Consider the following 13271-nt stretch of genomic DNA (forward strand, 5'->3'; position numbering starts at 1 on the left):
GTGTCATCCCAGGACATAGGTGCCCTTTATTACATTACCCCCTGGTGGTGGATGTGGGCACTACTCCGCGGTGTCATCCCAGGACATGTGACCTTTATTACATTGCTCCCTGGTGGTGGATGTGGGCATTGCTCCGCGGTGTCATCCCAGGACATGGGTGACCTTTATTACATTGCCCCCTGGTGGTGGATGTGGGCACTGCCCCGCGGTGTCATCCCAGGACATAGGTGCCCTTTATTACATTGCCCCCTGGTGGTGGATGTGGACATTGCTCCGCGGTGTCATCCCAGGACATGTGACCTTTATTACATTGCTCCCTGGTGGTGGATGTGGACATTGCTCCGCGGTGTCATCCCAGGACATGGGTGACATTTATTACATTGCCCCCTGGTGGTGGATGTGGACATTGCTCCGCGGTGTCATCCCAGGACATGGGTGACATTTATTACATTGCCCCCTGGTGGTGGATGTGGACATTGCTCCGCGGTGTCATCCCAGGACATGTGACCTTTATTACATTGCCCCCTGGTGGTGGATGTGGACATTGCTCCGCGGTGTCATCCCAGGACATGGGTGCCCTTTATTACTTTGCCCCCTGCTCGGGTCGGACCGGTCACTGACTAATCGGCTGCTGGTGAGACGTTCAGCAATGGGTTAATAAGTGTCCCGTCCCTATATACGTACAGGCTGTGCATTAACCCCGTCATCCCCTGCGGTGGGGCCATCACCTATGTACACAGCTGCCGCCGTCCCACGGCCATTGGTCGCTGACTGCCCCCCGCGCTCCCTGCAGTCCGTCAGGTGTCGGCGGCTGCACTCATCATGTGGCGCGTCGCTCGCTGCCAGCGTTCTGGGTCGTGGCTCTCGCCCCAGGTCTGGACTTGGTCCTGGAGGGCGTTCGCTCACAGGCCGGGACCGGAGCTCAGTTTTTCGGATGGAAAGGCCTTCAGGCTGAAGAGCGGCTGGGAGGTGGCGCGGGGGCTGCTCATATTCCGGCTCTGCTCCGTGCCCACCCTGGTGAGGAACTCCGACAAGGTGAGCGATGGAAACGTCACTGCTGACAGCTGAGGGGTCGTTACAATGTGTTCAGGCTAAACAATCCTCTGTGGGAATGATACATTGTAACAAACCATCAGAGGAGAGATTGTCCTGACTGGGCGGAATGATCCCGGGCCTCTGCGCACAGCTGAGGGTCTGTTACAGCGGCAGCAGATTCTCCCCAGACGTACAATGTAACAACCGTCCGCACCGCGTCCTGCGCTCACTGCTGAGATTTGTTACAATGTATCAGACCAGGCTACTATTTCCAGACCTAAGACGCATCTCTTGCACCGGACCGGCCCCCCGATGTTCAGCCCCCCGATGTTCAGCCCCCCGATGTCCTTTCTTCTCTCCGGCAGCTTCTCTCGGTGTCTCGCAGGCTCCTGGGCCGCAGACTCTTTGAATGGGGCATGAGAGGCTCGGTGTACGGCCAGTTTGTCGCCGGAGAGACCCTCCCTGAGATTCAGGCCTGTACGGAGCGGCTGGCGCGGCTCGGCATTCGCCCCATGTTGGCCGTACCCATCGAGGAGGACTTGGGCGAAAGCAAAAGCGGGTGAGCTGGGGGCCATGATGCATAATACCCTGACCAGTAGGGGGCACTGCAACATATTTCACGTGGGATTTTTGTCATACCTTCCTAATGTGCGAGTGGAAACAGTATAAATGACTGCACTACCTTCCTGCCAGTGGAAGCAGTTGCTTATATGTTTGTTGGATTATAGACCCCGATAATATAAATGGTGGGGCCTGTTATTTATTTTGCATCGGGCTCCGCGAGCCTCACTTTTCCCCAATGTCTACACTTCATTAAGGAAAATATTACATTGAAAATTATGTATTTTAGGTTGCATTACCAGCAACTGCCAGCAGATGTCACCAGTGTTATTAACAATGGAAACTGCCACCTGCAGTGGAAAAGTGGTACTGCAGCCAAGATATTCTGTGTAATGTCTGCGCTCCAGGCCCAGCTATAGGGCCGCAGGGTCCAGGTGATAACAAGGAAGGTGTAGTCAGAAAATTACCTGATATTTAAATCAGATTATTGATACATGTATTTATAGTAACTTCTTGTTTGTGTTGTTTTTCATAGCATGATCTTTAGTAGAAAACAAACTTAGCAATCTTGCACTTTTGACACTGGGGGCTCTGTTATACTCCTCCTTGTAATTCAGGATGATTTTACAGCAGCTTCATTATCAGCAGAGGCAGGATTACAATGATAACACCTCTATATACAGTAGATAACACAGCAGTCACAATAGGTGATATCACAGCTCACCTACTCCTCCTCCCTTCACCATGACCTTTAATGCTATCTTACATAGCGAAGCTTCTAATGAGCGTGTGCAGAGTCTGTTCATTGCTTCGAATGTACATGTAAATTTCCTGGAGCAAAAGGAAGGAAGAGGCTAAAAAAAACAATAAGGGGTCGATGTGAAAAATGTAACATTTTCTTTTTTTCTTTTTTTTTTTTAATGTAGATTGTGATAGAAAAAAAAATGTAATAAAGTTTCCCAGTTTTTCTCTTATTTTATTTCTGACGTTCCCTTGATTTTTCAATTTTTTTTTTTCTTTTGTTTTAATCTGCAATTTGGTTCCAGAGATAAGGGCCATTTTATTTGGTGTTACTATTTGTGGTGTTTTCCATGGGGGGGGGCGTGGCTCAGAGCATAATTATGCAGATCAGCCCAAGGACACACCCAAGAGGATCCTGTGAGCCACACCCTCTCTTAAAGACCATAAAATAATGACCAATAGTGCTTAATCTGATGATGACACGTTGGCTTTAAGAGTGTCTGAATGGTGGTCAGGGGTCTTGTTCTAGATTTTACATTGGAGCCAGAATTTACATCTCTACAGCTGAGAACAGAAACATAAAAAAATAGTTTTTAGATCTTTTGAGCTGCAGTACCACTTCCTGCCAGCAGGTGTCACTTGTTACAATTGAGTAGGAGCAGTGCCACCTGCAGGCCATGATCGGTACTGCACACAATCTTCTAGAAACGCTTTGCTCCTTATTTCCCGCATCATTTCGCAGGGAGCGCTGGTACGAGCAGAACGAGGAGATCATGCTGAAGTGTGTGGACCTCTCCTCGGCTGGAGGGGACCGTCCCATGATGCAGCTGAAAATCACGGCCCTGATGAGCGCCGACCTGTGCGTGAGTGCGATATAAAGCCGGGGTGAGTGGGGGAGGGGAAGCGACAACCATCAGAGCCATGACGTCTCCTCTTCTTCCCTCCCGTCACCAGAAGGTTCTGTCCGTGTATCTGTCAGATCCGTCTCTGCGGGCGGCGCTCAGTCCTCAGCGGATCGTCTCCATCATGGAGGGCCAGGTACGGGGGGCCGGTTCCGTTTCTCGGCCATATTGGCGCAATGTTCTGACACTTGTAGTCGTTCTCGCAGGATCCGGCTCTTCCCTTCCTGTCCGAGGAGCAGAATCGGCATCTCCAGACCGCGGTGCGGAGGCTCAGCCGCGTCGGGAAGGTGAGGACGACGGCGAATGGGCGGTGTTGCCTAGCAACCACCTGGCTCCTGTGTCGGTGACTACCCGCGGCCCAGCCTGCTGTACAGTACACTGCCTCTGATCTCCCCGCAGCACGCCAAGGCGAAGCGCGTCCGTGTCCTGGTGGATGCTGAGTACACGTACGTGAACCCCGCGCTCAGCCTGGTTACCATGGCGATGATGGCCCAGTGCAACACGGACGAGCCCTGGATCTGGAACACCTATCAGTGCTACTTAAAGGTGAGACGGTTGCCATGGAGACACGGCAGTCGGTGGTCCCCACCATCTTGGACCTTTGAGTGGTCGTGCGGGGGGTGCAGATATGTCGGTGACACCCTCTTGGACGGGCCGTTACCTTTCTGCTTTGTTTTTCCGTCATGGAGGATTCCTACAAGAACCTGACCCAGGACCTGCGCACGGCCGACAGTCTGGGCTGCTGTTTCGGGGTGAAGTTGGTCCGCGGGGCGTACATGGACAAGGAGCGGAAGATGGCGGAAGAGAAGGGTTACAGCGACCCCGTCCAGCCCGACTGGGCGGCCACCAACAGAAGGTGAGGAAAACGGGGCGAAACGGGCACCGCTGAGGGGCCGTCACAGTGTGTCAGCGAGATCAGGGCTGCGGAATGTGCCGAGTGATACATTGTATCAAACCCCCCGACCTCTGACCCCCAGTTACCAGCGATCACTGGATCACCTGCTGGAGCTGATCGCACGGGACGGAGCGAAACACAACCTGATCGTCGCCAGCCACAACGAGGAGTCCGTGCTGCACGCTGCGCAGAGGTGGGCGTACCACAGGGCTCAGATACATGGCTCAGCAGTATCACACAGGAGAGGATTAGATACACAGCTCAGCAGTCAGTATCACACAGGACAGGATTAGATACACGGCTCAGCAGTCAGTATCACACAGGAGAGGATTAGATACACAGCTCAGCAGTCAGTATCACACAGGAGAGGATTAGATACACGGCTCAGCAGTCAGTATCACACAGGAGAGGAATAGATACACGGCTCAGCAGTCAGTATCACACAGGAGAGGATTAGATACACGGCTCAGCAGTCAGTATCACACAGGATAGGATTAGATACACAGCTCAGCAGTCAGTATCACACAGGAGAGGATTAGATACACGGCTCAGCAGTCAGTATCACACAGGATAGGATTAGATACACAGCTCAGCAGACAGTATCACACAGGAGAGGATTAGATACACGGCTCAGCAGTCAGTATCACACAGGATAGGATTAGATACACGGCTCAGCAGTCAGTATCACACAGGATAGGATTAGATACACGGCTCAGCAGACAGTATCACACAGGAGAGGATTAGATACACGGCTCAGCAGTCAGTATCACACAGGATAGGATTAGATACACGGCTCAGCAGACAGTATCACACAGGAGAGGATTAGATACACGGCTCAGCAGTCAGTATCACACAGGATAGGATTAGATACACAGCTCAGCAGACAGTAGCACACAGGAGAGGATTAGATACACGGCTCAGCAGTCAGTATCACACAGGATAGGATTAGATACACGGCTCAGCAGTCAGTATCACACAGGATAGGATTAGATACACGGCTCAGCAGACAGTATCACACAGGAGAGGATTAGATACACGGCTCAGCAGTCAGTATCACACAGGATAGGATTAGATACACGGCTCAGCAGACAGTATCACACAGGAGAGAATTAGATACACGGCTCAGCAGTCAGTATCACACAGGAGAGGATTAGATACACGGCTCAGCAGACAGTATCACACAGGAGAGGATTAGATACACGGCTCAGCAGTCAGTATCACACAGGAGAGGATTAGATACACAGCTCAGCAGTCAGTATCACACAGGAGAGGATTAGATACACTTCTTAGCAGTCAGTATCATACAGGAGAGGATTAGATACACAGCTCAGCAGTCAGTATCACACAGGAGAGGATTAGATACACGGCTTAGCAGTCAGTATCACACAGGAGAGGATTAGATACACGGCTTAGCAGCCAGTATCACACAGGAGAGGATTAGATACACAGCTCAGCAGTCAGTATCACACAGGAGAGGATTAGATACACGGCTCAGCAGTCAGTATCACACAGGAGAGGATTAGATACACGGCTCAGCAGACAGTATCACACAGGATAGGATTAGATACACGGCTTAGCAGCCAGTATCACACAGGAGAGGATTAGATACACAGCTCAGCAGACAGTATCACACAGGATAGGATTAGATACAGGTTTTCTGCTCTTTCAGGATGGCGGAGCTCGGGATCGGTGGGAGCGGCGGTGCCGTGTGCTTCGGGCAGCTCCTCGGGATGTGTGACCACGTGTCTCTCACGCTCGGTAGGTTGGCGCGGGTGTCTTTCCTCGGAGCAGATACTCGCGGTACGTCTGGTGGTACGTCTCGCGGGGCTGATGTGCCGCTCTCGTCCTCAGGTCAGGCTGGGTATCTGGTCTATAAGTCCATCCCTTACGGTTCAGTGGAATCGGTGCTTCCATATCTGGTGAGACGAGCGCAGGAGAACCAGAGCGTCCTCCAGGGAATCCGGAAGGAGAGAGACCTCCTGCGCCGGGAGCTGAGACGTCGCCTCCTGCGCCGAAGCTGAGACCGCCTGCGCCAAAGATGGAGGAGAAATCCCAGGACTCTGACTGGACTCTGGTCTATGGTGGAGAGCGGACCTGACAACCTCATATAAACTGTGTTACTGCATGGAGGGGGGCACTTACTTATCTTCGCTGTCTCAGGAGCAATAATAAGGAATTTTATAAAATCTGTCGCAAAGTTTGGTGAAAATAATGATTTGAGAGCGTTATAGACGGATGCCTCTAAACTGCAGAGCAAGACACTGCACCAGCAGGGGGGCAACACATGTGTAACAAGGTGGCACGGGGTGGTAGTCATGGGCGAGCTCACTAAGCAACAGTCAGTGAGCACCCCGGCACCTTCCACATGAAAAGATACATAAAGTCCCTTGTGCAGCATGCCCCACAGCCCACTCACAGGCTCTGTCAGATTCCCCTCAGCTGCTGCCATGCCGGCTCCGCATTCATGAGCTCCGCAAATCACTTCAGAGACGAGGTCTTTTTCCAGCAGCTTAAATTTACTAGACAGCAGTGTATTCATCTCACAGACGGCACAGTTCACACACAGAGACATCGTCTTATCTGCATTCTTCACATCAGCAGCACAGATCACACAGGACGTTTCCTGCACTTTCCCTTCCTCTGCCATACGGGCAGACTCTAGTATCTCTGTCATTTCTTTCTCTTTACTCTCGGCATTCACAGTCGTACCTCTAGCCAGACTCTGTTCTGTCTGCGCTTTCCTTTCCTCTGACATCCGGGCAGCATCTTTGGACAGTTCGTGTCCCATCTGTTCCCTCAGCATAACCAGCTCCCTGTCAGCCCCTTGTCTGGTTCCAATAGGGAAAGGTGCCGGGAACGCCATCTCAGCTGCTTCCGCCCCGGTCGTAGACCCTGGATCCTTCTTGGGGATGGTCCTGTTGAGCTGGTGCCCGACTGCACTATTCTTCAGCCGGGGGCGCCCTTACTGCCTTCAGCAGACTTATCCCCCACAGCCTGTAACTGTCTCACTGTATGCGTTCTGCCCCTTGGTCAGACTGCCCGATGTCTGACAGAACCAGGAAATGTCTGTCCTATATCTCCCTGCTCTGTGCTGCTCTGCTTCTGTTGTTGCCTGTGAGTAAACTAATCATCTTATCTATCCTATTCTCTATCTCTAATGTGCCCCCTCTATTCTAATCCCCCTATGGTCCTATACTGTCCCTATGCTTACACACAGTGTATAACAAATGCATCACATTACAATACATGACACACATTAATGAACATTAGTGAACCGCACATTACATTAGCGTTAGTGGACATGAATAACTGTCAGGGTGCCGCACATGACACATGTGAACAGCGTTCAGAAGAGAGGAAGCACACGAGGGTCAATACCACCTCCTTACACATGCACACTACACCTCACACAATGCAGCACTGCAGAGCATGCCCTGTACAGACACTGCACCAGCAGGGGGCGACACGTGCACACTACATCTCACACAATCCAGCACTGCAGAGCATGCCCTGTACAGACACTGCACCAGCAGGGGGCGACACATGCACGCTACACCTCACACAATGCAGCACTGCAGAGCATGCCCTGTACAGACACTGCACCAGCAGGGGGCGACACATGCACGCTACATCTCACACAATGCAGCACTGCAGAGCATGCCCTGTACAGACACTGCACCAGCAGGGGGCGACACATGCACGCTACACCTCACACAATGTAGCACTGCAGAGCATGCCCTGTACAGACACTGCACCAGCAGGGGGCGACACGTGCACACTACATCTCACACAATCCAGCACTGCAGAGCATGCCCTGTATAGACACTGCACCAGCAGGGGGCGACACATGCACGCTACACCTCACACAATGCAGCACTGCAGAGCATGCCCTGTACAGACACTGCACCAGCAGGGGGCGACACATCCACACATCTCACACAATGTAGCACTGCAGAGCATGCCCTGTACAGACACTGCACCAGCAGGGGGCGACACATGCACACTACATCTCACACAATGCAGCACTGCAGAGCATGCCCTGTACAGACACTGCACCAGCAGGGGGCGACACGTGCACACTACATCTCACACAATGCAGCACTGCAGAGCATGCCCTGTACAGACTTTGCACCAGCAGGGGGCGACACGTGCACGCTACACCTCACACAATGCAGCACTGCAGAGCATGCCCTGTACAGACACTGCACCAGCAGGGGGCGACACGTGCACACTACATCTCACACAATGTAGCACTGCAGAGCATGCCCTGTATAGACACTGCACCAGCAGGGGGCGACACGTGCACACTACATCTCACACAATGCAGCACTGCAGAGCATGCCCTGTACAGACTTTGCACCAGCAGGGGGCGACACGTGCACGCTACATCTCACACAATGCAGCACTGCAGAGCATGCCCTGTACAGACACTGCACCAGCAGGGGGCGACACATATATGTAGAGGCAGAGTATTGGGGGACGCCGGGTGCCTTTCTGCCCCTCGTTGCCCCACATTCGTCATCGCCCTGTGTGACCCTGTCATTCTATATACACCCAGTTAGGGTACCGTCACACAGTGCAATTTTCATCGCTACGACGGCACGATTCGTGACGTTCTAGCGATATCGTTACGATATCGCTGTGTCTGACACGCTACTGCGATCCGGATCCTCGCTGAGAATCGTACGTCGTAGCAGATCGTTTGAAACTTTCTTTCGTCGTCTAGTGTCCCGCTGTGGCGGCATGATTGCATCGTGTGACACAGGTTGTATACGATGTGTGCACAGTAACCAACGGCTTCTACAGCGCAAATACGTCATGAAATTATCGCTCCAGCGCCATGTATTGCAACGTGTGACCGCAGTCTACGACGCTGGAGCGATACTTATACGACGCTGCAACGTCACGAATCGTGCGGTCGAAGCGATGAAAATGGCACTGTGTGACAGTACCCTTAATAAGTAGCCTGGTGAACTTTGACCTCCCCGGTGGCTGAGTGCCCAGAAATAGACACAGAAGGCGCTGAGCCCCGGCAGTGAAGGGGTTACACCGAGGACATGCAGGTCACATGACTCCAGGACAGGAGAGGGGGGATTCTGGGAAGAAGTTTGCTGCGCAGCACAGAAGGACACAACATGGAGAGCAAGTAAGAGACCGGAGCTGCTGCAGCGCCTCACTACCCTACTCCTCTTAAAGAGACAGGACCCTTGCAATTGTAATTTTCCCATGAGCTGCGGTTACAATCTATTGCTCCCTGTTATCAGGCACTTCAGGGTGATTCATAATGGGAGGAGTGAGAAGAAGGGCTGAGGCCCCCCATAGATCCCCCTCCTCCCCCATAGATCCCCCTCTTCTTCCCCCATAGATCCCCCTCCTCAGCCCTGATCTAAGGGTCTCCAGTGTCACTGGAGCTGGATGAGGCCATGGATGTTACCAGGGATCACCCCTCCTTCACTGCACAAATGGTTCTGTCCCAGATGGTGCACTTCCCCTTTAATGGTTTTAGGGGCTCTGAGCAGTGACACCTGCTGGTCTTTTGCCAGCACTGCGTGTAATAGAAATCCGCCGTCCAGCAGGCAGAGCTGCAGTGTAAAGCATGGAGGAAGCTGGAGATTACACTCCCGGGTCACTGATCATAGCTGCAGTGTAAGGGGCTCCTACCCGTATGTAAGAAAAAACGGACGAGTACGATGCGATTTTAACATGAGCTTTTACATACAAAATAGTCTTCAAAACACACACACACATATATATATAATTGATGGAAAAGCCGGAAATTCCTGTGCGCGTACAGTAAAATCACACTGATGGTTTATAATAGAATAAGATAGGATATATACACATAGAATAGCTGTATATATATGTATATATATATATATATATATATATATATATATATATCTTTATATTTCATAGAGAGATATAAGAATAACCGGTAATACTTCCTCCGGCTTCTGTAAAATCCCTGCAGGAGCCGTCAGGACAGAAGAGATGGATGACATACAGTAAATACACATAGAATAGGTAGATATATAGATGTCAGTGACAAATACAATTAGTACAGTGTGTGCAAATAGGCTGTCTCTTTATTAAACATGTAACAACAATAGGATTAGTGATGGATAGGTTCTTATTGACGCCTCTCCATTAACCCCCAAACTATTACCCCATATGCCACCGCTACAGGGCAAGTGGGAAGAGAGAGGCTAAGTGCCAGAATTAGCACATCTTACAGATGCGCCTTTTCTGGGGCGGCTGAGTGCTGATGTTTTTAGCCAGGAGGGGGGCCAATATCCATGGTCCCTTCCTAGGCTATTAATGTCAGCCCACAGCTGTCTGCATAGCCTTTGCTGGTTATTAATTATGGGGTAACTTACGTTATTTTTTGCGGGGTCCCCTATTTTAATAGCCAGTAAAGGCTAAGTATACAGCTGTGAGCTGATATTAATAGCCTGGGTAGCTCCATGAGTATTACCCCCTTCCCAGGCTATAAACATCTGCCCCCAGCTGTCGGCTTTACCTCTGCTGGTTTTGAAAATTGCACGGGAGCCCACAACATTTTTTCCGTAAAATAATCTTTTATTAATTACATGTCCAGTAACTATAAGTATTGGTCACTGACATCTATATATCTACCTGTTCTATGTGTATTTACTGTATGTGATCCATCTCTTCTGTCCTGTCGGCTCCTGCAGGGATTTTACAGAACACGACAGATGAATTACCGACTATTCTATGTAATATAAATACAGATATATATATGTGTGTGTGTCACTGACATCTATGTATTCTATGTGTATATATCTATTCTAACCTGTCAGTGTGATTTTACAGTAGCCGCATACAAATTACCGACTTTACAAAGGACACCGGTGCGTAATAAACGGACAGCACTTCTCCGATTTCAGCTGAGGAGATAATGGCAGATGCGATGTCAGCCATTGAATAACATTGGTCAGAGTTCAGTCTGATTTTTTATCGGATTGCGCTCGTCCGTGTGTCTCACAAATGAGTAGGAGCCGTACAGCGCAGAGGAGGAGCAGAGGTGCAGCCTGAGCCTGCGATAAGAGGAGGCGAGGGTTAGGCTACCGCCGACAATGCAGCTCAGTGGAGTGACTGATTTTGGCGGCAGGGCTGCAGTGTAAAGCACGGGGGTGGGTTTCTGAGCGCCTATAACGTCTAATCCTGTGTCTCAGGCCGGCGCCGTCACGTGACCTCTACGTGGCCGCCATGCTGCTGAGCGGGGCCGGAGATGCTCTGGGCTACAGGAACCAGCTGTGGGAATATTGTAAGTCGGGGCCCCAGATCCACGCGGAGCTGCAGGCGCTGGGAGGACTGGACAAGATCAGGGCGGCTCTCCCGGACTGGCCGGTCAGTGACGACACCGTGCTCCACCTGGCGACGGGCGAGAGCCTGGCATCGGGTGGGTGGTCTATATTATGGCGGACGGGGGTCCGGATCATCCAATCAGATCACTTCCTGACTTCTCCCGTTCGCTGCCCACAGGGAAGCAGGATGACGAGCTGTATCACGACCTGGCCGCAAGATACGTGTCCGCCATGACGGATATGGAGGGACGGAAGCCCGGACCCACGAGCATTCTGGGTAAGAAGGTTGCTTTCCTTAGTTTTGTACTCCAGAGCTGAAATCATAATTCTGCTCTGAAATGTTGGCGCCGTGCATTGTGGGAGATGTAATGTCTGTAACCCAATGGAGCCCGTTACGCTCCGGTGCCGCAGTGCCGGGTCGCCACATCTCCCACAATGCATCGCAGCTTAGCGCACTCAGGCCCTGAAGCAGTAGGATGCAGCTCTGGGGGTGACTAGAGCAGAAGCCGTCATGGACCCTCCTCTGGTTTTAGGAACCTCTCAGTTGCGCCCCGGGGAACCTGGCGGCTACAAAATCCCCTTTAACCCCTCGGCGACCGGATGCGGAGCGGCCATGAGATCCATGTGTATAGGGCTGAGGTGAGGAGCCAATAAATATCGGGGGTCCCCTGTGCCCCCCATTAGTGTGTGATGTATGGGAGTCTCTCCGCAGGTTCCCGCGTCCCTCTGAGCGGTCTCTTCTGGTCGCTGTCAGCGTGGAGAGCGGGAAGATGACGCACAACCACCCGACAGGTGAGTGATTGCAGCTCCGGGGGGCCGAGCGCCGCTGCGGCTGTGGTGGGTGTCATTGTCCCGCGCTCTCCGCAGGGTATCTGGGCTCTCTGGCCTCCGCGCTCTTCACATCGCTGGCAGTGCAGAGGGTCCCGCTAGAACAGTGGGGCCTCCGCCTGCTGGAGACGCTCCCTCTGGCGCTGGAGTACGTGCGCTCCACAGACCCGGACGCGGAGCGCCACCTGGAGGCGTGGGATTATTTCCAGCAGTCCTGGGAGAGGTGAGGGGCACAATCCTAACCACCATTCTTTACACTGCAGGCTGTATCCTCTTATTCTGTGACTATTCTGAGGTTCTCCCCCCCAGGTACCTGTCGGAGAGGGGTCTTCTGCAGGGGGCCGGGCCGGCGCGGTTCCCATCTCCTTACGGCGCGGCGGAGCGGGATGTGGAGTACGGGCGGTGGAGTCTGGATGGCTGGCCGGGGCGTAGCGGGCATGACGCTCCTATGATCGCCTATGATGCTCTCCTGGGGGCCCAGGGATCCTGGGGGGAGCTGTGCAGCAGGTCCATGTTTCATGGGGGTAGGTAGCGGGGTTATATTCCGGCCCCTGCTTGGTTCATGGTACAGCCAGACTCCGCGCTTACACTGTCCGTCCCCACAGGTGACAGCGACTCCACCGGGGTGATTGCCGGCAGCTGCTGGGGGGCCCTCCATGGACTTACAGGGGTCCCAGAGGGAAACTACAGTCACCTGGAATACAGGGAGAGGATGGAGGCGGTGGCCCACTCCCTGCACCAGCTGGCCTGGGCCGATCACTGACCCTGGAGACCTCTGGACATAATACCACACTTAAAGGGGAACTCCGGCTCGGTTATGTCATAGAATGCTGCTCTGTGATAACTTGTAGTCAGATAAGTGAAATCAACTGCTTTTATGCTAATTTCATCATGTGACTTTGTAGGAAAACAAGTAATAAAATCCGCAGTGATAAAATCCTGTGATTCTATGGAACGTTCCTCATCGCCTCCTGGTGGACA

The 13271-nt window shown here is 52.3% G+C and overlaps 2 protein-coding genes across 2 annotated transcripts; both read left to right on the top strand.

Moving 5' to 3' along the window:
• Positions 1–704: 704 nt before the first annotated feature.
• PRODH2 (proline dehydrogenase 2) lies at positions 705–6316 on the top strand. Its single transcript, XM_077272440.1, has 10 exons — positions 705–1035; positions 1401–1594; positions 3080–3200; positions 3292–3375; positions 3446–3526; positions 3639–3785; positions 3929–4095; positions 4217–4327; positions 5804–5892; positions 5986–6316. Exons 1-10 carry the CDS (start codon positions 823–825, stop codon positions 6153–6155), a joined length of 1377 nt encoding a protein of 458 aa, XP_077128555.1. The 5' UTR covers positions 705–822; the 3' UTR covers positions 6156–6316.
• A 2825-nt stretch (positions 6317–9141) lies between these two features.
• On the top strand, positions 9142–13235 carry LOC143785291 (ADP-ribosylhydrolase ARH1-like). The gene is made up of 8 exons (XM_077274039.1): positions 9142–9280; positions 11331–11557; positions 11641–11739; positions 11996–12101; positions 12175–12254; positions 12330–12513; positions 12600–12814; positions 12896–13235. Exons 1-8 carry the CDS (start codon positions 9270–9272, stop codon positions 13051–13053), a joined length of 1080 nt encoding a protein of 359 aa, XP_077130154.1. The 5' UTR covers positions 9142–9269; the 3' UTR covers positions 13054–13235.
• The last annotated feature ends 36 nt before the right edge of the window (positions 13236–13271 follow it).

Source organism: Ranitomeya variabilis, chromosome 7 (assembly GCF_051348905.1).
Source record: "Ranitomeya variabilis isolate aRanVar5 chromosome 7, aRanVar5.hap1, whole genome shotgun sequence".
NCBI lineage: Eukaryota > Metazoa > Chordata > Amphibia > Anura > Dendrobatidae > Ranitomeya > Ranitomeya variabilis.